This window comes from Felis catus, chromosome B3 (genome assembly GCF_018350175.1).
Source record: "Felis catus isolate Fca126 chromosome B3, F.catus_Fca126_mat1.0, whole genome shotgun sequence".
Classification (NCBI taxonomy): domain Eukaryota; kingdom Metazoa; phylum Chordata; class Mammalia; order Carnivora; family Felidae; genus Felis; species Felis catus.
Window position 1 is genome coordinate 414,667 of NC_058373.1, and position 24,830 is coordinate 439,496.

Sequence of the window (24,830 nt, forward strand, 5' to 3'; positions counted from 1 at the left end):
TCCCTCCTCCAGGGTGCCGAGTCACAGAAGCGGTTTGATAAAGCTGATCGGTTTCAGAATGGGGTCCTGAAGGATTAGGATATTTGGCCGGGTGAGAATGTTCAGAGTCCTACCTTCCTGGGCATCTACTTGGTGTTTTGAAAACGTCTGCTGCTGCACTGTGCACTCTGTTAACTTTAGAGAGGCTGCCTTGACAGCATCTATGGGCTCCAGCCCTGCCTCGGTTTCCCCGGAGGACCAGTACTTCGGTTCTCTCAGCAGCCACTTGAACTTGGTTGGCATGGAAATGGCTAGCACTCTGAAGCTTGCTGCTGTTTATTAAGAACCTCGTGTGCCTGTAAGTCCGGTCGTGGCTTTTCCCCAAACCCCCATCACCTCCCTCTCCTGCCTCTCGATCTTGGTTGCCCTCCTGTAACCACAGAGCCCTTGACGTTGCCTCTGCCTGTAGCGCCCCCGCCCCCCACACCCACAGGGGGGGCTCTTATGGCTGCCCCCTCCTTTCCACAGCCGTCGCCCATAGCTGACGCTTGCCCTTCTCACTCCAATTACAAGCTCCAGGACAGTGGAGGCCGACCCATCAGATCTCCATGTGGGGCACTTAACACCCCTCGTTTGAGCTCGAGATCGTTTAAAAAACCAGAAGCATCTCTCATACCAGCTCAGTTTTAATTGTAAAGTGACAAGTGTACAGGTGGAGTACGTTTTAAGCAACACCTTCCAGATCCCACTGACGCGCCAAGGGAGGGGCTGGACGTAGTTGTGCCCCATCAACAGCAGTTCTCAATGGCAGGGGGAGTCACAGCACAGAAACAACACCCTGGAACCGTGGTCCATTTGTGAATGGATTTCCACACAGGCGGAGTTGGAAAAGGAGGCTTTAGGTCTGTCCTGACCAGTGGTCAAAGCAGGCCTGGGGTGAGGGGGGCTCGCTCTCTCCTTATTTTGAGCAAGTTACACCCAACACCCCCGCCGCTGCCCCCCCCCCCCCCTCAGCCAGCAATGCCTGGTCCCCCCAGCCGCTCGCCCTGACTGCCACAGGCCTCCTGTGCCCTTCGACCCTGCTGGGGGCAGCCCCGGGTCTGCGGCGAACTCCGCTTCTGCCGAACCAAGGAGGGTGGAACATACAAGCGGCCTCGGCTTTAGCCCACCCAGCGGCTTAGGGGGCAGTTTCTCCTGACCGCCATGGAAGGACCGGGCCAGGAACAGCTAGAGCCTGAGGCAACCCTAAGCATGAGCTGCGGTCGGCCTGCTGGGAGTGAAGCGATAGCTGTCGTCCCTCGGAGCAGGCCAGCATTTACAGCGGTGGCCCACGCCACAGGCACGGCAGAGCCCGTCCGCGCGCTTCTCGCCAAAGCAGCATCACGGGAGCAGGAAGCCCTCCGCCACGCAGCCGACAAGAGCAGGGAGCTGGGTCTGGGAAGAGGCGACCGGGCCGTGGCGCCCAGGCCGGCCCACCAGGCTTCCCCCACCGCTGCTGCCGGAGGATGTGGGGCCCTCGGGAGGGCTTCCTTCTCTTTACAGAAAGCACTTTGGTGGGAGCATAGCAAAGATGGTCAACGAAAAATCATTAAAACCACAGAGAACAAGGTGTGGGGTCACACGCAAACAGCTATGGTGGTGCTTCATTTGGAACACGGACCCCACAAGGCCAGGAAGCTTCCAGGAGACGGCCATATTCACACCCCATTCCGGCCAACAGGACAGTAGCCACCACGCTGGCCCCACAGCCCACGCGGCGTGAGCCCGGCCCGAGAGCCCAGTCCAGCCCGCGGACGTGCCTTTGTTCTTGAGGGCCCTCAAGAATCTAGATCTGGGGATGTCACAGGGGCAGCCCCAGACGAGGCCCCTGGTCCCTGCCCTGTGACCAGAAGCACAAAGTGTCAGTGAGGCCAACCGGCATCTCAAATGATGTCTCCTGAAAATGGAAATGAACAGATCCCGTATGCAGACCAGAGGTAATTCACACTCAGAACATTTAAATATAAATTAAGCTATAACTTAAGTTACAACCAAAAGCACAACAGAACCAAGACGGTCCTCGGCAGCTGAGGATGCTGGACACACACACAGACACGCCACACACGGGGCCGGGAGGTGATGCCGTTTCATCGTGCCAACTTTACACTCAGGGCGCCGCTCACGCCGTCTGGCACTGCACCCCGGCCCGCGGCCCGTCGTCGTCGTCCTCGTAGGCCTCCCTGTGCTGGCGCCAGCCCTGCTCGCTGGGGTCGAACTCCTCCAGCTCCACCTGGTCCATGTCGTCCGTGACCCTCACCTTGTGTCGAGGGGGCAGGAGGGCCTCCAGCTGGGGGAGCTTGTCGGGAGGCAGCCAGTGTTTCTCGGGGAAGGTGACCTGTAGAGGGGAGGCCGGAGGGAGTGGCGCTGGTTCCCGCCCAGCTCCCCCCCCCCCGCCCCCCAACACCTCCAGGACAGGCCCGGAGGACAGGCGGGAACTTACCAAGAACTGGATGATCAGAGTCCCCTTCTCCAGGGGCGCTTTGTAGATCGGCATCCCCTCGTCGCGCACACACTTCAGGTCCCCGTGCTTTATCACCTCCCCTGCCACACAAAAGGCTCCATTAGGAAGCAGGAAGACGGGGGTGGCCTGGGGGGGGGGGCTAGCACCCTGGCGGCACTACAGCCTCGCGGCACCCCCCCCCCCCCCCCCCGTCATAAGGGGCCGGTTTAAAAGTGAAGCAGGAGCCAGAACACCCGAGTCTGAGGGGGCGCCTGTGTCTGCATCCCAACCCGCCCGCCTGCCTCTGGGGTCTCGCGGCTACTTTTCCAGAAGGCACCACGGGCATTGAGGCCCCCCGAGCCTCGCACGCCATCTCCCGCCTGACGCGAAGGAAGGAAGGAAGGAGCCGGGTCCCCACAGAAGCGAGCTCCTCAGCTCAGTAACGCAAATGCACAAACAAGGAGTAACCAGGCGGAGGAGACACCAAACGCTGTCAGCAGCCCGAGGAGGCCGTGCGCAGCGTGTCGCGGACCCCTGTGGGCCCTCCCGCCCGGGGCCTCCAGTGGGCTTGTCTGGTGGCAAGTTCTTCTGTCTCCACTCCTCCCCTCTCGCTTCCGCCTCTAACTGGGGGCCGGGAAGCCACACGCGGGAGGAGGCAGACAGAGGACAAGTGGGCTGCTCCCGGGGCACCTTCCTCGCGGATCCTAGCGTCCGCACTCCGGCAACAGGAGGAGGAGAAAGCAGCGAAGCCACAAGAAATAAGCCCGAGCAAGGAGAGACAGTAAAAGAAAAAAGGACAGGACGCAGAAAAGAAGAAACATGCAGAAAGAAACAAGAGAAGTCTCCGGCAGATGGCTCTCCGGAGCCCCGGCCCTTCCTTGTAACTAAGGGAGGTGGCGGGGGTGGGGGGTGGGGGTAGTCTTCCCTGGGCCTGGTCCCATGTCACCCACCCCCGACCCTGTGGCCCAGGACGAGCTTTCCCAGAGCTGACACAGCCACCAGCCCAGCAGCACCGCCATCAGCTGGGGCCCTGTGAGCAGGTCATGAACCTGCACCTGCTCACCGCTGCTAGCCGGGGGCCCTGGGAGCCTCAGCCTCCCCGCCAAGCCAAGCCAGGGGGAACGGGACCTGGGGAGGAGTCACAAGTGTCCCCTTATGCCGTGGGGCTTGATTATGTGCAGATGCACACACAACAAACGATCAAACGGTCAAATGTTAACAATGGGCAAATCACGCAGGGGATCCTTGTACTGTTTTTACTTTTACGACTTCTGGTTGGTTTGAAATTGTTTCCAAACACAAAGTTCAGAAACAAAAAACTCTGATAAAGGCTTGGCTATCTAATTCCATATGCTTCTGTGACAGAAGGGGGACGCAGAGCAGAAACAGAACAAGGCCACAGAGGGAAGCGAGTGAGAGCCGGCAGAGGGGAGACCGGCAGGGAGCTCTGGGGTCCCCTCTCTATGCCGCACCTTAGGGTCTCAGTGCTGGCTGCCACCGCCCTTGGACAGGCGGGTCCCAGCCCAGCCCCAGCCTGCCCCTGCAGCCCTAAACCCCAGATGCCGCTCTGCTCACGGCCCGACACGGGGTGGAGGGAGCCTGGGTGTGTCGGCCACACCTGTGCACACGTGCTCTGACACGGATGGTCCCTGGCCCAGCCCCTCCCCTGCCGTCCTCCCACAGCCCTTCCTGCGAGGCGCCCTGCTGCCCACAACGAGCCTGCTGTCCGTATGTGAGCTGGGCGCCCGGGCCCTGCAGGACCCTCGTGGTCCCGTGGTCCTGGGAGGGCCCCCCGTGTGTGGAGACGGACAGGTCTGTGGGAGCGTCCGTGGCTAAGCTGACAGGCAACGTCTTTTTCTCGGGAAATTTCTATTTTAAAACGTCTCCCACGTGTAGTCGACAGTGCAGCAGCTGCGGGGACACGTGATGAGCCAGCCACAGCCTGTTATCAGCTGTTTTCTTACCAAACTAATTTTTAAAAGCTTAAGTTGGCAGGTCCCAGTTACAGTGCTGGACCTCAAGATTCCTGTTTGAGGCTCCTCCCCCCGACTCTTTCCTTCTAGGGGAGTATTTTAAAAATTCACAAAATTCCCAAGTCGTTGGCGAGGACTTTGACCTCAGGGAAAGAGAAGTCACACTAACTTGAGTGACGGAAGTCCCCCACCCCCAGCGTGAAGCCAGGCTAGCGGCCAGCAATGTCATACGCAGTCAGCACAGCAGGGACGGACACACCTCCGACACATTACCTGCCTTGGACGTAATAACGAGCACGCGATCGTCCAGCGTTTTTATCATCTTCTTGAAGCCACAGAGAGCTTCAGAAAGCTGAATTTTCATTTTCATGATCAAGTCGTGGCCTCGCCTCTGAAAGACACTATGATCCTTCTGATCAAGCACAATTATGACATCGCCAGGCTCCAGCTCAGGCTCCTGATCTCCTTCTCCATGAAACAGTATCTTTTGACCGTCTTTCATACCTGTGAGACATCATCCTTTCTGATTAGCACTTCTCTTAAAAGCCATGCTTCCTACAGAGCTGTGAAGGTGGCACAGAGTCCTCTGGGGGTTTTACTCATCAAACCTCCCAACTGGGAGGGAACCAGAGCGGTGGCTGGGATCACGCCCCCCACCCCACCACATGGCGCAGCGGGGATGCCCTCCACCACCGCGCACACGCGGTCTTCTCGCTGCACGCGTGGGGCGCGGCTCTGGGGCTGCGTGCACACGGACACAGGGTTCAGGATGCTTGAACAGAAGTCCTTTAAGAACACCTGTCAGTCTGGGTATTGAGTTGTGCACTTTGGTCTCATCTCTCATGTAGTATATATCCACCAGATTAGGAATCCACAGAATAATCCACGGAGAACCGCTAACCATGCAAAAGGCCTTCTAACGATGGCGCAGGCACAACAGACGGCAGGGGAAGGCGGGGGCGGGGAGGATCCGACGCAGCAGAGGGACGTGTGCAGAAGGAGCACGCGGCCCCACGCGCACGAGCTCTGCGGTCCACGTTCGCCAGGATCCTCCCAGTGACTCTAACGGAATCGCCAGAGGACGGCGGAAGGACAACTGACCAAAATCAAGGTCCAGTGACTCTCAGAGCGCTGGAAAGCCCTAGAGAGGGGGTTGTTTTGGTCTCGAGGGAGCAGACCTCAGCAAGCAAACAGACAGGTGAAGGGGACGGCGGGGGGACCTGGGGGGACAAGAGGAGGCAAGAGGGCTCCGGGCACATCCGGGGCCCCTCGAGTATCTGCAGCGTCACAGACCTCCCTTCCCGACGCCAGCACGCGCCCGCGGTCGGCACCGAGAAGCGCCTCCAGCCGGCGAGCGGCGCTGGGCGGCCTCACCTTTTTCAACGTGTACCTCGATGATCTTCTTCTCACGGGTCACCTTGGCGCCACCGCAGATCTCACAGCGGTCCCTGGGGCTGATGCGCTCGCCCTGGCCCTTGCACTCGACGCACACGGTCTGGATCTGCTGCACCACGCCCGGCCCGACCTGCTGGATGTGCACCTGCATCCCGCGGCCCTTGCACAGGGGACACTTCTCCACAGAGCCCTTCTTCCCGCCAACACCTGGGGGGCAGGAAGCAGAGCTGGGCACCAGGGCACGGGGGACACGGGGGGACTGGACTGTTTACAGTCACGGAGAGCAACGCGGGAGAGTTTGGGCGATTCTAACGGAGCGGGTAGCATCCAGACATAAACGTGGGGTCGCAAAGGTTCGCGGTCCCAGCCACACCAAGCCAATTCACCCCTCGGGCTTCCTCAGCCATGTCTTCTTCTCCCCTGCCCACAGGTGGCCGAGTGGGCCCGGCTGCGAGAACTGGAGGGGTGGCTCCCCAGCTCGGCCGACTCAGGACAACGTGCGTCTGAGGTCACCAGATACTATTTTTCTTGAAAAATCCTGTTTTTAAAACTTGTGTTCGTGGGGCGCCTGGGTGGCTCAGTGGGTTGAGTGTCCGACTTCAGCTTAGATCATGGTCTCACAGTTCGTGAGTTCAAGCCCCATGTCGGGCTCTGTGCTGACAGCCGGGAGCCTGGAGCCTACTTCAGACTCTCTGTCTCCTCCTCTCTCTGCCCCTCCCCTGCTCCTGCTCTCTCGCTCTCAAAAATAAACATTAAAAAATAAAAAAAATAAAAAAACAACTCAAGATGCGGTGAACTATGCCCAGCTGCCTGGTTTTACAAAGCTCCACTGGAACACGGGCACGTCTGCTCATTTATGCCAATGGCTGCTGGCGCACTGAGAGTTGAATGGTCCCCAGAGACCACGCGGCCCACCAGCCTGAAACACTTACTATCTAGCCCTTTACAGAAAAAGTTTGCTGACCCCTAAGTTAGGTGAATCATCTTGACTTTAATTTTTTTTTTTTTTTAATTAGGCTCCACACTCAGCATGGAGCCCAGCTCAGGGCTTGGACTCAACCCCGAGATCAAGACCCAGGCTGACGTCAAGCTTCGAATGCTTAGCCGACTGAACTACCCAGGCACCCGACTTTTAAATTTTTTAAATTAACGTGTTAAAAAAAAAAGTCACTCCATATAAAAATGTACAGGGCAGAGTGACACAGATTTGGCCCTTAGGCTACCAGTTGGCAATCTGTTTGACCCTTATGTTCGAAAAAACCAAGTATTTTCCTCTGAACTGTAAACCAGAACTGTTTCATCCTCTAAGGGATCAGACCTATGTGACTCATTCAAACGTTAATTTTTACCTTCACATTTTTCACAAATTACGTTTTTCTGGAGGGCCAGCTTCTTTGTGACTCCGTTATATAAATCTTCGAGAGTTACAGACAGCTGATGTACAACATTCTTGCCTTAGGAGAGGGAGAAAGAACACCTGGGAATACGGTATTAAACGTGCCCACGGGACCCCCAGATGCGGGCGCCTCCAGAGCCCAGAGCCACACCCATCACTCATTGTCCCGGTGCTCCCATCTCACCGGCCCACCCTCCGGGCCTCTGCCAGCCAGAACCAATTCTGTCCAGTGATTGATAGATGTGGACAAAACGACTCCCCGTCTTTGCTTTCTTAGCACCCCCCTGAGGACGGAGCGATCACTGGGGGACCCCGCCTGGGGTCGCTGCTGTTCCCCATGACAGGGCCTCTCCCGCACAGGGGAGGCAGGACCAGCCGTCTAGGCACTTTAACTGGAATTCTACTCTCCCCCGAGCGTAATGCTCTCTACTCTTTGAGCCCTTCTGTCGTCTGTGGCCAAGTGGGAACTCTCCCCTGCATCTTTGGGGTGGGAGTCTATGGTGACCCACAGGGTCGGAACCCCCCCCCCCACCGTGGGACCCTCACGCTCCCCAAGACAAGACCCCCCTTCCCCTGCTGCCCGTGGGACCCTCACAATCCCCAAGACAAGCTGCCGTTTCCTGGCCATCAACTTTGAGACACAACTTGATTCAGGGCGTGAAGTGGTTCATCTCAGGGCAGTGAGGGCACCCACGGTTTTAATCGTGTCCATAACGTCACTGACAGGAGCGGCTACACACCCAGACCACGGGGGGAGACTTTCCTAACCTCCGCGTGATTTTCGGCTCCCCGTGTTCAAGACTTGACAGCCAAGCTTCTGAAGCTCAGTGTCTGTCATGATGTAAAAACAAAACCCCCTTATTCCCCCAGGGCCTCTTGCCGACCCAAACCACCCCTCTTAAACCCCAACGCAGAGCTTGCTGCTTCTGATTTTACCCAGGATTTTAACAAGCTTGGCTATCTTTCTGGTTTCAAGGTCCAAAGCAGATCATCGACAGGGAACCAGAAGGGGGAAGGGGCAATTCGAGGCCACGGCTAACAGAGGCGGCAGAGGACACAGCCTGGTGGGAGGGACGAGGTGGAAAAGCAAATCCCAGAATCAGAAACAGCAGCCTGGGGCCACTCAGCCAAGGCCGGTCCCTCCTGCAGCCCCCGGGGATGAAGCCGCTAACCCACAACACGTTCCAGAGAGAAGGGGGTGAATCGTGTCACCTGGAAAATCGGAGCGGGCTGAGAAAACAAGGCCACACTGCAGAGTGCCAGCCACACAGAGCGCAGGGCCCCTGGCCAGATGGGGCAGAGACAGCAGGTGCCATTATGTCCCTCAGGGCACTCAGGGGCCTGACCCCAAGGACAGAGAAGCAGAGGGCAAGATGAACCTCCTTCCTGGCCGCCAGTGCACTTGCTCCCTTTCAGGTCGTGTCTGGAGGGTGTCGGGTCAGTGGTACGCGTGCTGAGACATTCCAGGTGCCTGGATGCCCGCTAAGGGGTGAACCATTTAAAGCTAGAGACCCCCAAACATGATGTGTGTGCCCTGTTAAGGCATAACCCGTCTTGATTCCAATAACATGTATGATCTGAAAACTATACAATTTGCCGAACGTCTTCAACAAGTATTTACCTCTTCTCTCTCTTGCCATCCGTCCCCCGCCACCAAAGAACATGTCAAATATGTCCATGGGTGACGAGAAGCTGGGGCTGCCCGAGCCTCCTTCCTTAATCGCCTGTTCACCGCCCTGGTCATAAATGTCCCTTTTCTTTGGATCCGAAAGCACTTCATATGCCTGGGATATGAGCTTAAACTTTAAGATGAAACGGGAGAGAGAGAGAGAGAGAGAGAGAGAGAGAGAGAGAGAGAGGGATTACAATGAGAGAGAGGAGGTTTGAGGACTTTGTGAGGCACACCCACCATCACAGACGCCACGGCAGACACATTCTGCACCTACTCCCCCGACGCCAGCAGCCTGCGCCCTCTGGAACCTGGCTTCTCCGGGAAACAGGGCCAACCGAGTGAGGGGCCGGTGGCAGGGCCTCTCGGGAGAGCGAGGGGAGCTCCTCCAGCCTCGGCCACCCGGGGCTCCACCTACCACCCGATAGCACCCCGGCCCCCGACCCCCCGGGTGCAGCCGCCTCCCAGCTCAGGAGCAGCTTCCCTGCTTCCCTAGCACGAAACTCAGTTACAGACGTCCGTGCATGCACCCGTCCCCACGCGCAGCTGTCCCCACATGTACCTGTCCCCGCGCATCTGTCCTCCTGACCTTGCCCTCGGGCTCCCCATCTCGCCTCCCACCAGCACCAAAACCTCTCTCCTCACATCTCATCTGCCTCCCAATGTTTACATCCAAGGCCCCAAAGTGGACGAAACACCCCATGCGTCGCCCTCCTGCCGAAACTGTGTCACTGGCAACCAGTTATTAAAAAAAAATGTCAGAAAACCCCAACTGAAAGACATTCTAGAAAACTAAATGCAATGTGACCCTGGACTGGGGAACAATGGCTAGAGAAGACACTGGGACAAGTGGAGACATGTGAATTTGTTCCTTGGGGGAGAGGCGTACAGCTGATCCGTGCGGGGATGCGGGTTTTCCTCGGCAAGACCTGCCAACTTTCTGGGCCGAGAGCTCACGCTGGGTGCAGCTTCGGGTAACCGTGAAGAGACAGGTAGAGCAGACACAGTGACACATTTACAGTGCGAGAAGCTGGTGAACGAAACGCGCGTGTTCACACTCCTACCTCCGTCTTTCCATCCGTGTGTGCAAGCTTTCAACATAAAATTAGGACAATATAAAGTATTCCAGCGCATCCGTGCTCGCCACACCGCAGGCCCGCTCCACAGAGGCGACCGCCGCGACCTCACCCGTGTCCCGCCTCTCGTGCTCATGCCAGCTGCCGGTGCCACAGTGAGTCGGCCCGGGCCACGGGGCGCCAAGGCCAGACCGCACGTATCCTCAGACTGAACCCCCACTGCAGCTGGGACAGCTTCGTCCCCTGCTGGGACCCAGAGGGACGCGTGGCGTGTGGAAGGCACTTGGTACTCATTAGATGAACGGCTTGATTCTGGTGGGGCTTCAGAAGTGCACACAGGACGCGGGGTCCCGGCCCTCCAGAGGCACTCCCCGGTCCGAGACAAGGCTCTATGTGAATATCCCGTAAGGCAGCTGCCTCCGTAGAACACACAGAAAAGAAAACGTGCTATGAAGCCACAAACACGGGGGCGCCTGGGGGGCTCGGCCGGTCAAGTGTCGGACTCGATTTCGGCTCAGGTCACGATCTCACGGTTCGTGGGTTCGACCCCGAGTCGGGCTCTGTGCTGACAGCACGCAGCCTGCCTGGGACTCTCGCGGTCTCTGCACCCGCCCTGCTTGCACATGAGTGTGTGTGCACCTTCTCTCTCTAAATAAACTTAAAATACACACGTCTGCAAATCTGACAGAAGCACTACATTTCCTCTTGTGTTACAGATGCCGGGTAGAGATCTAACATGTACCTAATCAACAAATGACAGCTAGTAACTAAGTAATTTTAAAAATTAGGTCTTCAAGGGACATCAGATCCTACTCCAGGCAGCCAGACCTTCTGCTAAGTTAATTCTCCGCATTTCCGCAAAGCAGCAGGCACCACTCACGACCACCGCTCTGCACAGCAGAGTGTGGGGATTAGGTGCCCGGGACGTTAGCTCTGACAGCAGGGAGACCAGGCTCCCCGCCGACCCGAGTTCCTGGGCCTGTGTGTCAGGGACGAGGTATGCTCCCTGAGAATTTCCACAGGAAGCACTCACCAAATATCCTGGATGCCTGAAAGGCACCTGGACTTACTGACCCCATGATTAGTCTGAGAAAGCAGAAGCGACGGCCTGTCCGGGAGGCCGTGTCCCACGTGGGAAGGGGCTCCCACTCCTACCAGCCTGTCGCCCCCCTCCCCCCCCCCCCCCCCAGCTGCAGCACTCTAGACCCCAGTTCAGGTTCGCCTCCCTGCTGGGCACTGGGGCTCCGACCGGCTCACCTTTCAGTCTGCGATCATTCGCCACCCACCTTAACGAGATTACTGTGCAGCGAGGAAGAAACGGCTCTGGGATGATGTCTCAACTTGGAGAAGTACTTTTGGTAAAATACCGTGTAGCGAGAAAACAACGTGCCAGGATGACCACGTCTGATCCCCCGGAAAGAGCTGCCTGCAAAGAGGCAGTCAGGGTGACGTGTACTGGCTGGTTTTTCCCCACATTCTGCTATTTCCTGCGCTGTTAGGCTCTCTTTTATGATTTTTCAACTTGAAAATCTACGATCCAAACTAAAACTTACGGTGCGATGGGCCAAAAGACGGGATGCATCTCAGGCTGATCAGGGTAGCAGTCCAGATGCCCCCAGCCCTGCCCGAGAGGGACTGGCTTACTGGTCCCGCCAGAAGGGCCCACGGAAAGCTGGCGGGACGAGGGGACCGCGGACTCCACAGGGCACCTGACGACAAACACGGCTGCCCGGTGCTTAGCAACACAGGACAACAGGGCCCAAAACAAAGGCCAACGGCCATCTTAGCGGTCTCCCTGCAGGGCGGAAAGACCGGCTTCATCTATTTTTGAAGAGACATTAATAATACAGTGACAAACCTGGGAAGAAAATAAAGACTCTACCTGTGACACATCAAGTGGGTGAGAACTGCACACAGACTTGAGCAGACAACACAAGGTCTACGCAGTGTGCCCAGCACACAAGAGGTCCAGCAAGGAGGCATCTGGTGAAGAATGAGTGAGTCTAGGGAGCCCTATGGCACAGAGTTTCTATGAATGGTGGCCAGTCTCCTCGCCCCCTGTGATCTCCAACCCAATTTTCACGGAGCGCCCGATGCCCCCTCCACTGCAAAACCTTCCCTCTGGAACCGCCCCCTACAGGGCATGCACCCCCCCCTCCCCCATCCACCCACAGCGAGACACCAGGCCCGTGACCGTGCAATGGCGAGCACAGGTGCGAGAGACCAGCCCGGTGACTCGGAGTTTGGCTCAGAGGCAGCCCACCAGAGCTTCAGCCAACAACCAAACTGAAGGGTTGTATCCCCGTATCCCCCTCATGGAAGGCGGGGACGGGGGACATCACGGAACCCCTGCTCCAGGCAGAGAGGAACATACCAGACTTCCCCATCAAGAGACTCATTTACGGGACACCCATTTGGTGCCCGAAAATAAGCTGTGGGACGGGTTTCTACAGGACGACGCCTATGGGAACGCGGGACAGCTCGGGTCCAGTTTAAAACAGCTTCGGGACAGCAATGGCACAGTCGGTCCAGCTGTGCGCACACGGTCATGAACTCACTCCTGGAAAGTGCCAGGAGACCTGACCTGAAACTGGGGTCAGGAGGCTTTCCCCCAGGCTGCCTCTAGCCGGCCTCTGAAACATTGAGTGAGAAGCCCGGCTACGTGCTCATTAAGGGAGAGTCTCAGAAACGGGCCACGGCGAATTTGGGAGCACGTCTACGAGACACCAACGCCGTGCAGAAAGCCGGTGACTTTCAAAGCTACAGTAAGCCATCTAAATATAGAGGAAAGAATTCGAGTGAGTGACAAGACAAAACGGTCTCGCAGGAAAGCATGTTAAGCTTGTGACAGCCACATTCGGCACATGTGGCTAAATATAAATATTCTATCACTGTTGCCACCGGCCAACCTTCCTGAAGGAGCCTCCTCAGCACGGGGCAGTGAACACAGGCGGGCACTCACGCTAGCCCCGTTGCCACAGGTCCAAGTGCTGGATGGGTGCCTGCGGCCTCAAGGGTGACAGCCCGTGCTGCCAGCGACTACAAAAGTCCACCTCCCCAACGTCATCGGACACCAAGTTTTATAAGAAAGTGGCAGAAAGTGGAGGGAGGAGTGGACAGGCCAACAGACTGTCCCAAGGATCCACGCAGGGTCCTTCCAGTCCCCGGTCAGGCGCATAGTGAGCCCAAGGAGGCCGGCTCTGTTCCCAGGAACAGCAAACAGTTGAATTCAGGTGCCTATTACAGAATTCTCCAGCCTATTATTGATACTTGGAATCAACTGTGGGTCATTTGTCACAGAAAACCTGGAATATTCCCGCAAAATGATGTATCTGGGCAGAGATCTCTCCGTTCCTGCTTAATAGATGTGATTATTCAATGCCTGACAGGAGATAGACACACAGACCAAATCTGGCCAGCGGTTCAGCTGACTGACACCGGGTTTGTCTCAGGTCCTAGCAAGAAACTCACCCCTGGGGTTTGTGCGTCAAGGGATGAGCCCGGAACAGTTCAACCCAGTTGCTCCTGGCGAGTGCACAAACTTCTGGTGCCGTGTGCCTTAGTTCACTGGGTTGCTGGCTGCCCTTCTGCAGAACTTCCCTCCAGCAGTGTGCCCACCAGCCTTCCCGGCCACCAACCCTGACCCCAGCCCAGCCACAGCCTGGGCCCCGCCCCCTAAGCGCGGCAGGACCCCAGCTCCAGCCCCTGAGCCCCAACCCCAACTCCAGCCTCCACAGCAGCCCGCAGCCCGTGGCCAGGCGCCTGTCCCCAACCCCAGCCCAGGGCCCTAGCAACCTGTCCCGGACCCCAGCCCCCATGGCCTGTCGCCGAGCCCGCTCCCACCCCCGCCGCACCCCGGGCCCCAGCCACCTATGCCCGCCCCGACCCTAGCCCCTGGGCCCCAACCCCAGTCCGGGACCCCACCGCCTGTCCCCGACCCCGGCCCCAGCCTCGCTGCAGCCTTAGTCCTGCACCCGACCCGACCCGACCCGACCCGACCCCGACGGAAGCCCAGGCCCGCCGCAGCTCGGACCCCCGCCGCCTATGCCCGGCCCCGACCGCGGCCCCAGCCCCCGGCCCCCGACCCGGCCCCCAGCCCCCGGCCCCCCAGCTCCAGCCCCCGGCCCCCGACCCCAGCCCCGGCCCACAACCCCAGCCCCCGGACCCCGACCCGGCCCCGCCGACGACCGCCGCCAGTGCCCGGCCCCAGCCCGCCGCACCTTCTCGCCCTCATCCGGGTTCTTGTCCGGGTGGTACTTGAGCGCCAGCTTCCGGTAGGCCTTCTTGATCTCCTCCGGGGACGCGCTGGGCTTCACCCCCAGGATGTCGTAGTACTGGGTCTCCTTCACCATCTTGGCTCTGCGGGCGGGGCGGGGCGGGCGAGGCCGGTCAGCGCCCCCCGGACGACCCGCCGCCCGCCCGCGCGTCCCGCTCCGGCTCCCGCTCCCGCTCCGGCTCCCGCCGCCGCCGCCGCCGCCGCCCTGGGCTCCCGCCGCCCGCCGCCCGGGGCCGCCGCACTCGGCCTCCGGCGCCTCCGCCGCGGGTTTTATTCGGCGCCGGCGGAAGGTTCCGCGAGGAGACGGTGACGCCACAAAGGCCCAGAACCTTCGCGGAGGTTCCGGCGGCGCCCGGGCGGGCGGGGCAGCGGGTGCGCGGCCGGGACCCCGACCGCGACCCCGATCGCGACCCCCGACGGCCGGCTGACTGGTGCTCTGCCACCGCGCCCGGCTCGCCCCGCCCCCGAAGCCCTCGGCTCGCCCGGAGCTGGACGCCGGATCCCCGACGTCCGACTCACCCGGTGCTCAGCGCCCGCGCCGGGCTCGTTCGGCCCCTGACCCCCGACGTCTATGTCACCCAGCCTCCGGCTGCGGATCCCCCGCTCACCAGACGCTGGACTGGACACCTGACTCCCGACGCCCCCCGCCCCGGGCTCGCCCCACCCCACCCCCGCGAGACCCCGCCGGCCCACCTGCTGTTCTGGGCGGTCCGCTCCTCCGGCTGCCCGTCCGACTCCCCGGGACGCCAGCTCTGATCGCCGCCCCGGGCCATGTCTGGAGGCTGGGAAGGGGGCTTGGGCGTCCGGGGCCGCCGCCTTGCCCTGCGGAAGACCAGACAGCCCGAGGGGTCGCGCCGGCGGGAACCGTGCCCCGAGGGGTGGGACTGAGCCAGCTTCGTCCCGGGCTCCGCGCCCTGCCGCGCCCAGGGGTGTGGCCGCCCTCTGTGCGGTAATGGCAGGGGGGCGCGCAGCGTCCAGAGGTGGGCTGCGGCGTCTTTGAGGGGGTTAGAGCGGACCGGGGTCCGCCGCCGTGGGGGGGTGGGGTGCAGTTCCTGAGACCCTACGGCTGCCGGCACCCCCCCCCCCCCCCCCCGCCGTGGGGCATTTGCAAGGCAGGGGCGAGCGTGAGGCCTTAGGGATATGTGTGGTGCTGCTTTGCTGGCCCCAGCTGTGCACCGGGCCTCCCCACTGCGCACACCTGGGAACTCCTGAAGTCCTCCAAGGGCGAGCAGTGACACCCCACAGATGTGGGCAGTGACGCCCTTCAGGTGTGAGTAACCACGTTTCCAGGTCTCCCAAGAGAGGGCAGTAGTCCACTAAGCATCCACTAAGGCCGGACTGCTCAGGGACCCAGTGTTGTGCACGTTGGGGGTGGGGGTGGCGCTGGAGCCTGTGTCCGGACCCTCAGGGGGCTCGGTGGCCCAGGGCCCTGTGTGGAAGGGTACAATAACAAGTCTCTGTCTGACCTGCCCAGGCTGTGCCCAGCTCTCTGTAGGCGCCTGGTAGCCAGATCGCTACCCTCGGGCAGAAACAGTCCCAGAAGGAGGGCTATCCGAGAACTGCAGGCCTGCGCCAGCCGCCTTGGCTTCCACTGTGGAACACTCTGTCAGGGCAGGGAGGGCTCTCCTCTCTGGGGTCCCCTGGTCTTGTGTGGGGTCCTGTGGCTGAGGCAGGCCCTCTGCCCTCCTCCACGTGTTCGGTGGGGGAGTGGAATGACTTTTAACATCCAAGCAAAATTAAACTGTCGTCTCTGGTTTGGGAGACATTGCCTTTTCCTCTCAATTAGTCCCCTTTAGAGCAGTAACCTTTGGACGGAGAATGCAGAGCTGGAGGTCAGGGGGCCCTGGCCCCCCAGCAGATATTTGCGATGTGAAGCTTAGCCTCTCTCTGAGCTGGTTTGCTCATCCGCAGGCCACGGTCATTGCCACCTGCTCGCCTGCCTTCCTCGCGGGGCTCTCCAGGTGTCAGATGGGTTGATAACCGTGAAGGCTTCAAGCACAGTGGGTCTCACTCCCAGCAGCTCTCACAGGGATCACGTGGGAGCTTCTGAAAATCCCTGCGTCCAGGCTGCACTGCGGACCAGTTCCATCAGAACTTTTAAGGCTCCCCAGGTGACTCCAGTGTGCCAGCAGAGCTGAGAGCCACTGCCCAGTGCCACATGCCTCCCAGACACGTACCCTAGACCAGCCAGGGTCACGTCATGATGGCCATATGTGGGAGGCCAGAGCCGCTGGAAATCGTGAGGCCTAAGTTTAGATCCCAGCTTTGTTACTTCTGGCTGCGTGATCTTGGGCAGGGGCGTCAACCTTTCCGAGCCTTAAATTCCTTGATTTTTTGGTGGGGATCATTTTAAAAGTATCCGCCTCATAATTTTGTAAAGCACCTGGTACGTAGTTTCAACACGTTGATGCATTTTGTTTTCCTTTTTCCTTTTGTCTACACAAAATCGGCCGACAAAGATTCTTTCCTTTACGGACTCTACCCAAGCTCTCTGAACCCTCTTTGCAGCTGGGCCTCAACCTTGGCCTATAAAGACTTGAGTAAACACTAAGGCCGTATCCCTGAGATGACACTGACCCTCAAAGCGCCTGCGTGAGAGAGCTCAAGGCTGCCCAAACTTGTTACTGTTTATCCCCCCCCAACACCTGAGGGCAGGGCATGTGTCTCCCAGTCTCTGAGGCGAGTAGGGTCCTCACTTCAGGAACTGCCAGCCGGCAGATGCGGCCGGCCTGAGTGTGTCCACACTGGCCCTTTGTAAGGGCCTGCCCCTGCCCCTGCCCCCTCCCTCCCTCTGGAGCACCAGTTACTTCTGCCTATTGCCGCGCCGTTAAAATCCGTACTCCTTTGAACAGGGTCTTTGTTTACCTTTGACAAAGCCTCTGATGAGATAGCAGGTTGTTTCCCGTAGTTAGTCATGGGAGGATTTGAGGCTTTACACGTTTATTTATCGGTTACGCTTTTATTTTCACGGTTACTTTTATCACAGCATCTGTTGTGAGTGACGTTGGTTTTCCAGTCGCAGTAAGCAACTTAAAGTTTCCTTTACATTTAGATTAAAAAAAAAAAAAAGTAAGGACTTCTTGTAGGTCTATGAGATTACAGGTGGCGTTTGAATGACTGAAATTTGGGAAACGCGGATCCAATTCCGCACCTCATCTTACAGCCAAGGAGACTTTTAGGTGGAGAGGCGACCAGAGGCACAGAACGGGCCTTGTCCCCGACTCACAGTGCCGGGTTCCCCTCGTGGCCCAGGCGGGAGAAGAGTCCAAGCGGGCACAGAAACTGCTCTTCCAAAGTCAACCGGGAACGGGTTCTTCACGGGGTCTACTGAAGAGGGACAGCCACCTGTGCCCGGGAAGGGAGGTCAGGAGGGAATTTGTGGAGGGGGACGAGCACCACACACCAGAAATGAGCAGACGGGTGGGGGAGCCACGCCGAGGGGGGCAGCAGAATAGAGGCAGAGAGCACGGTGCCACCGGTGGAGGGAGGCTCTGAACTGGGTGGGAAGCGGGGACAGGGGTGCCGGAGCCTGCCCGTGGGGAGGAGTCTTCTTGTCCTCCGATGGCCCTGGGAGCCATTGAAAGTCTTAGAGCGGGAGCTGCGTTCTGGGGGGACGACCAGCAGTACACAGCAGTGGCTGGGAGGGCTCTGACAGCACCGATTTGAGAGACCAGGGGGTTGGCGGGCTGGCCCAGAGAAAGGGTGTGGAGGGAGGGAAGGGTGCAGAAACCTCTCGAGGAGGTGGGGGGAGGAAGAGCAACTGTTGGAGAGCGAGAGCGGGAAGAGAAGCAGGAGTGTGGACAGGAGCCAAGACCACGCAAGGCCAGAGGGGCCGGGCGGCAGGGGCCCAGGGGTTGCAGGGCCAGGGCCCCGAGGGGCGGCCACAGCGTCTCTCCAACGGCAGGATGTTAATTTGTTGGCCCCAAAATAGCAGGCGTTCTCCAGGCCCCTGTTTCAGTATCTGCTTCCCTACCTCTCTCTGGCTGTGTGACTTTGGGCAGATCCCCTCTCTCCAAGCCTCGGTTTCCCCTTCTGCACGGGGGGCAAGAACGCCAACCTCGTGGGGTTCTTGTAAAGATTGATGGGGGGGGCACACGTCAAGTGCTGAGTGTGTGCCCAGCAGACGGCCGGGCTCATGGGATGGAATTTATTGATTTCCATCAATAATGGATGGGCGGCGTGCACCTCCGTGTGCCAGAGCCGCGTGGGGCAGCAGCAGCACCCAGCTGCATGAAGGGAGTGCCTGCCCGGGAGGAGCCCACGGACCGGCCACGCCTGAGCACCCGGGTCTAACCCTCTGGGTAACCCCTGGCGTGGGCCATTTTGCCAGCGCGCCAGCCCCGGGGATTCATATCGAAATAACCACCGCTGCCTTGCTTTAACGGACCAAACCCAAGCTTCTGATGTTTCTGTGGGTTACAGTTTCCAAGAGCCCACGTACTCCTGGGACTCTGGCCTCACCCACAGCTGCTGCCACCAGTAACGGGGTGGGGGTGGGGGGGGGTCTGTTTCAGGAGAAAAAACTAAGAAAGTAAGGGAACGGTCTCCCTGGCGTATTGTTGTGCTTTGCAGATGATGTCCTGAGGTCCTCTCATCAGACCAGTGTCCCGTGAGGCCGCACGGCTGCAGAGAAGGCGGCCACCGACCATCTCTGCCTGTCTGTCCGGCACCGAGGGAGGCCCACAGGGAGCAGCCCAACTCTAGGCTGCGTGGGGCTCACATCAGCCAGCAGGGAGACCAGCCCCTAGCCACACGGTGTGGTGACAGCCACGAAGGAGACGTGCGGGCACACCCTGCACCCGCCCTGCTGCGCCCTGCAGATACCGCCTTCTTCCACACCGAAGGTCTGGGGTGACCCCGCGCTGAGCGCGTCTCCACTGCTCCAACCGCAACTCCCTCGGTGTCTCTGTGCCACAGTCTGGTAATTCTCCCAGTATTTCAGACATTTCCATTACTATTCCATTTGTCACGGTGAGGTGTGACCGGTGATCTTTGATGTTAGTATTTTGATCGTCTTAGGGGCACCGGAACGGGGCCCGTGCGAGACGGCAAACTTAGCGATAAATGTTGGCTGTGCTCTGAATGCGCCCACCGCCGGCTGCCCAGCCCTCTCCCCCCTCCGCAGACCTCTCTCTTCCCTGAGACGCAACAGTGTTGAAATCAGGCCAGTTAGTAACCCTACAATGGCCTCTAAGTGTCCAAATAAAGGGCAAGCATCACACGTCCCTCACTTTAAATCTAGAAAAGGTTAAGTTTAGCGAGGAAGGGCCTTTTGTGCCAGTGAACCACGTCGTGACAGCAAAGGCAAAGTTCTCGACGGAAATGAAAGGGCTCCACCGGTGGCTATGGATGATAAGAAAGGGAAACGGCCTTATTGCCGATGCAGAGAGAGTTCGAGTGGTCTGGACAGAAGGTCCAGCCGGCCACGATGTTCCCTTCAGCTGAAGCCTCATCCGGAGCAAGGCCTGAGGCTCTTCGACTCTGCGACGGCCAAGAGAGGGCGGGAGCTACAGGAGGACCAGTCTGAAGCTGGCAGAGGCTGGTTCCTGAGGTGCAAGGGCGGACACCGCCCCCACGACAGGTGAAGCAGTGATCCGGGGGATCCAGCCAAGATCGTGACCGAAGGTGGCTCCTCTGTCACATTTCCAGCGTGGATGAAACAGCCTTCTGTCAGAAGAAGATGCCGTCTAGCTGTCGTAGCTGGAGACGAGAAGGCAGTGCCCGGCTCCAGAGCCTCAGAGGACAGGCTGGCTCTCTCGTTAGGGGCTAACGCAGCCGGTGGCTTGAAATGGAGGCCAGCGCCCACTGGCTCCCCGGGGCCCGGGAGACGATGCTCTGCCCGCCCGGCCTGAGCTCTGTAACGGAGCAACGAAGGCTGGGTGACCGCACGTCCGTTTACAACATGGTCTGCCGAATGTCTTAATCCCACCGCCGAGACCTCCTGCTCAGAAGAAAAGGAGCCCTTTCCGAATGTGGCTGCTCACTGCTGACGTGGGGCGCCCAGGGGCTCTGCCGGAGGCGAGCGATGAGACCGATGGGGTTGTCGTGCTGCTGACATGACATCCACCCCGCAGCCCGTGGCTGAAGCAGTCGCTTCGACTTTCCAGTCCTGTTACTCGAGAAAGGCACTTGGCAAGGCTGTAGCCGCCCGGGACAGTGATTCCTCTGAGGACGTGGGCACACCAAGTGGAAAACTTCTGGAAAGGGTTCACCTCCTAGATGCCATTGCTGGTGCACGGGAAGAAGACAAAATAACACAAACAGGAGTTTGGCAGAAGCTGATCGCAGCCCTCACGGAGGGCTCTGAGGGGTTCAGCACTTTGGGGAGGAAGTCAGTGCGGATGTGCTGGAAGCAGCCAGGGAACCAGGGGCAGAAGTGGGGCCCGAGGACGCGCCTGACTTGCTGCACCTCAGGATGAAACTCGGACAGGCACGTAGCTGCTTTTTATTTTTTTTATTTAAAAAAAATTTTTTTAGCGTTTATTTATTATTGAGAGACAGAGAGAGCATGAGCAGGGGAGGGGCAGAGAGAGAGGGAGACACAGAGTCTGAAGCAGGTTCCAGGCTCCGAGCTGCCAGCACAGAGCCCAACACGGGGTTTGAACCCACCAACTGCGAGATCGTGACCTGAGTGGAAGTCGGATGCTTAACCGACTGAGCCACTCAGGCGCCCCCAGGCACGTAGCTTCTTACGGATGAGCATGGAACGTGGTTTCTTGAGCTGGAATCCAGTCCCAGTGAGGTTGCCTTGAGGACCGTTGTTGAAATGACAGTGAAGAAAGGAGAATATCACAGGAACAGAGTTGAGAAAGCGGCCTCAGAGGACTAACTCGTTTCCAAAGAAGTTTGGGGGGTAAAATTCTGTCAGCATCTCCTGCTACAGAGAAACGGTTCACGCAGCAAACCTCAGTGGTGATACTTTAAGCCAACAGGCTCCAGGCTCCGAGCCGTCAGCACAGAGCCCGACGCAGGGCTCGAACTCACAAACCATGAGATCATGACCTGAGCCGAAGTCGGACCCTCAACTGACTGAGCCACCTGGGCGCCCCTGACTAGCATTTCTCTTAGCAACAAAAGTGTTTTTAGATGAAGGTATGTACATTCTGGGTTGTTTTTTTTTAACGTTTCTTTATTTTGAGAGAGAGAGAGAACGATCTGGGGAGGGGCAGAGAGAGAGGGAGAATCCCAGGCAGGCTCCTTGCTGTCAGCGCAGAGCCTGAAGTGGGGCTCGAACTCACAAATCGTGAGATCATGACCTGAGCCAAAATCGAGAGTCAGAGACGCTCAACCGACCGAGCCACCAGGCGCCCCAAGGGGTGTACGTTGCTCTTTATACGCAATGCCCTCGCACACTTCATAGGCTGTAGTGTAGTGCAAACCAAACACTCTGACGCGCATCATTGTGAAACCCGCGTCGCTGCGGTGGCGTGGAACTAGACGCAAGCCGTCTCCCGGGCTTGCCTGCGTCCTGTTGAGTTCTGGGTGGGCGGGCAGGCCAAACAGGCTCTACGCAGTGCGCTTTAAAAAAAAATTGGTACATGTTTACATAGACGTTTGTTTTCTGCTTTATTTCAGAAGAACCACTACCTTGTTGTAAACAGCGCTTTTGCATACTTTTCTATTTTCAGGAATGCCAGATTATAAGATGTGTCTTGAGCCACTGCAGCTCTTAGCTTTAATCTGGAGGCACTCTGCTCTTGTGAGGCAACAGCCAAGTTCTCGAAGCAGTGCTAAGATTCAGAAATGAATCATGAATTTTATGCAGCATGCTCAAACATTGTAATGGGGTCACATAAGGTAAATACGAGTTACTGTAGAAATATTACAAAGATTTAAATCTCCTGTAAGTACTATCAGTTTTTTTAAACAGCTTTATTGATATATCATTGACATACGGCGCAGTGCCCATGTTTAAAGCGTGTCTTTTGGGGGCACCAGGGGGGCTCAGTAGGTTAAGCGTCTGACTTCAGCTCAGGTCATAATCTCGCAGTCCGTGAGTTTGAGCCCCACGCCGGGCTCCGTGCTGACAGCTCAGAGTCTGGAGCCTGCTTCGGATTCTGTGTCTCCCTGTCTCTCTCTCTCAAAAACAAATAAACATTAAAAACTCAAAATAAATAAATAGACATTAAAAAAATGGAAGTGTGCCATTTGGTAAGACTTGACCCACGTACAAACATGGGAAACCATCACCTCGAGCAAGGTAGTGCGCAAACCCATGGCTCCCCAGAGTGTCCCGTGAGGGGTGTGCATTTAAAAGATGACCTAGGGGCTCCTGGGTGGCGCAGTCGGTTAAGCGTCCGACTTCAGCCAGGTCATGATCTCTCGGTCCGGGAGTTCGAGCCCCGCGTCAGGCTCTGGGCTGATGGCTCGGAGCCTGGAGCCTGTTTCCGATTCTGTGTCTCCCTCTCTCTCTGCCCCTCCCCCGTTCATGCTCTGTCTCTCTCTGTCTCTCTCTGTCCCAAAAATAAATAAACGTTGAAAAAAAATAAAAAATAAAAATAAAAAAATAAAAGATGACCTAGACAAGCTCGTCAGGGTCAGCAGTGGGGCTGGGGCCAGAGGGCTGTCCCACTGTGTCCTCGTTTCGTTCTTTCCGGGAAGTAGACCCCTCAGTCCTACCGGGTATGCTGCTGGTTCTGCCCCTTCCCAGCTGTGCGACCTTGGGCGAGCTACTTTGCTTCTCTGCCTCAGTCTCTCTGTAAAAGTACCCACCTCACGGGGCTGTGGGGAGTACATAAGAGCATATGTGTGATCATACACACACACGTGCATGTACATGAATATGTAAGTTATACGATAGAAAACCCTTAGGACTGGACTTCCCACAACATGCAGTAAATGCTGACCGTCGTCACATGATGCAAAAAACCCCATGAATGTGTTTGCTGCGAGTACCACGTCCGGAAATACAAAAAGCCCGTGCCCCTCCCTTCTCCAGCGGTCCTGAGCGAGACCCCGGCCCGGCTAGGAGGCCTGCTGGAGGGTAGCCTGTGTGTCTGCTTAATGCTATGCTGGTTTCAAGTTTCCTCGGACCTTCCCGTGGCCTTGGCCGGCCCCATCTCAGCAGTAATGGCCTGTGTCAAGTTATGGTCCCAAGCAAATGACAGACTGTTCCGGACCAGGAGAGAGGAGTTGGCTTCCCCCTAGACAGCCGGGCTGTCATCCCCTCCTCTGTCAGTCCTCCCCATCACCGACGGCTGTCCCTCAGAAATGTGGCCCAGACCCTAGAGTCCCTCTCCTGCCAGCTGCCTGTGCAACAGCCAGACGACAAGATTTCCAGAAGATTCCTGGTTCTGTCCAAATCACAGCCCTGCTCTGAAAGCTTTGGGAGGCCCCGGAACAGAATAATCAAATCCATACCCTCCCTTGGCATTGAAGCTGCCCCACGGTCTGGACCCGGCTCACCCCGCTTGGCTCCGGGTCCAGCCAGGACCCTTGTGTGCTCTGTCCGAACAGCGCAGTGTGGCTGGCCAGCCCGGGAGGGCCAGGGAACGAGTCTGGAGTCGGTTCAGGAGCAGAGACACTGCACTTCGTTAGGGTGCTGGCGAAGGAGCGTCTAAAATGTGCGGTAGCTAGCTTTGAGTTGTTCTCACGGTCGGAAAAACACATCGATCAGCAGTTTAGAGAGGAGTTTGTGACTCTAAGGACAGGGTTCTTTGCAGACGACACCTATGTGGCCTGGCAGGCCCCAGAGGAGAAAGGAGAGTGGAGGCCAAGGGAAGGGGAGAGCGGACACACGAGAGCCGGGCGAGGCGACTGGCAGCTGTCCGTCTCCTCACCTCCACCTGCCAGCCTGCGTCGGCTGAACACAGGGACACGGGTGTGGGTGAGTGTGTACAGGCACGGGTGTGTGCAGGGCAGGGTGGGGTGTGGGTGAGTGTGTGCACTCGTGGGTGTGTGCAGGGCAGGGACACGGGTGTGGGTGAATGTGTACAGGCACGGGTGTGTGCAGGGCAGGGTGGGGTGTGGGTGAGTGTGTGCACTCGTGGGTGTGTGCAGGGCAGGGACACGGGTGTGGGTGAGTGTGTACAGGCACGGGTGTGTGCAGGGCAGGGTGGGGTGTGGGTGAGTGTGTGCACTCGCGGGTGTGTGCAGGGCAGGGTGGGTCCGGAAAGGGACCCTGAGAGCACTCAGAGGAAGCCACGGGATGCCCCGCCTCTGGAAAGGCGTAGAAGCCGTGGGGGAGCTTGGATTTGAGGCTGTCGGATTTGAGGGATTTGACCCGATTTTACCTACTCTGACGATCATCTGATTCCGTTGTCACCGTCGTTACAAAAGAAACACCCGCAGAAGGGACCCCTCCCAGGAGAAGCACAGAAGAGAGGAGCACAGTCTCGCAGGGAAAAGTAAAAATCCCTTCGGAAACCCTTGCTTGGCAGACGTTTGTCTTTCCTTTCTGGGTAGCGGACAAGCGGTTTGCGGACCGGGCCCTAGAAGACGTCAGGCCCTGAACAGAGAAATGAAAATGGTCAGCGATCACGCTTTAGAAGTTACCCGTCACTACGGACCAGAGCAATGCAGGTTAAAACAGCAGCGCCCTGTTACTCTTTGCCAGTGAGGACGGGGGTGGGGGGGTGGGGGGGTGGG

At 58.2% G+C, this 24,830-nt stretch overlaps 1 protein-coding gene and 2 long non-coding RNA genes across 5 annotated transcripts; 2 read left to right on the forward strand and 1 right to left on the reverse strand.

Annotated features, from left to right (window-relative positions):
- Positions 1-647: 647 nt before the first annotated feature.
- Positions 648-15,124, reverse strand: DNAJA4 (DnaJ heat shock protein family (Hsp40) member A4). 3 transcript variants are annotated; one of them, XM_045058696.1, is made up of 9 exons: positions 11,850-12,042; positions 11,521-11,762; positions 11,254-11,393; positions 8,844-9,024; positions 7,176-7,280; positions 5,806-6,033; positions 4,705-4,935; positions 2,459-2,559; positions 648-2,353 (listed from the first exon to the last, which is right to left on the reverse strand). In XM_045058696.1, exons 1-9 carry the CDS (start codon positions 11,948-11,950, stop codon positions 2,138-2,140), a joined length of 1,545 nt encoding a protein of 514 aa, XP_044914631.1. In that variant the 5' UTR covers positions 11,951-12,042; the 3' UTR covers positions 648-2,137. The 3 variants fall into 3 exon arrangements, with proteins under 3 accessions (XP_044914631.1, XP_023110545.1, XP_044914632.1); XM_023254777.2 differs by lacking the exons at positions 11,254-11,393; positions 11,521-11,762; positions 11,850-12,042 and adding exons at positions 14,188-14,326; positions 14,937-15,124; XM_045058697.1 differs by lacking the exons at positions 11,254-11,393; positions 11,521-11,762; positions 11,850-12,042 and adding exons at positions 14,188-14,326; positions 14,763-14,781.
- A 129-nt stretch (positions 15,125-15,253) lies between these two features.
- LOC109500447 lies at positions 15,254-16,004 on the forward strand. The gene is made up of 2 exons (XR_002742737.2): positions 15,254-15,511; positions 15,718-16,004. It is a non-coding gene; the product is annotated as an uncharacterized LOC109500447 (long non-coding RNA).
- A 4,790-nt stretch (positions 16,005-20,794) lies between these two features.
- LOC123385775 lies at positions 20,795-22,402 on the forward strand. Its single transcript, XR_006598707.1, has 2 exons — positions 20,795-21,335; positions 21,872-22,402. It is a non-coding gene; the product is annotated as an uncharacterized LOC123385775 (long non-coding RNA).
- Positions 22,403-24,830: the final 2,428 nt, after the last annotated feature.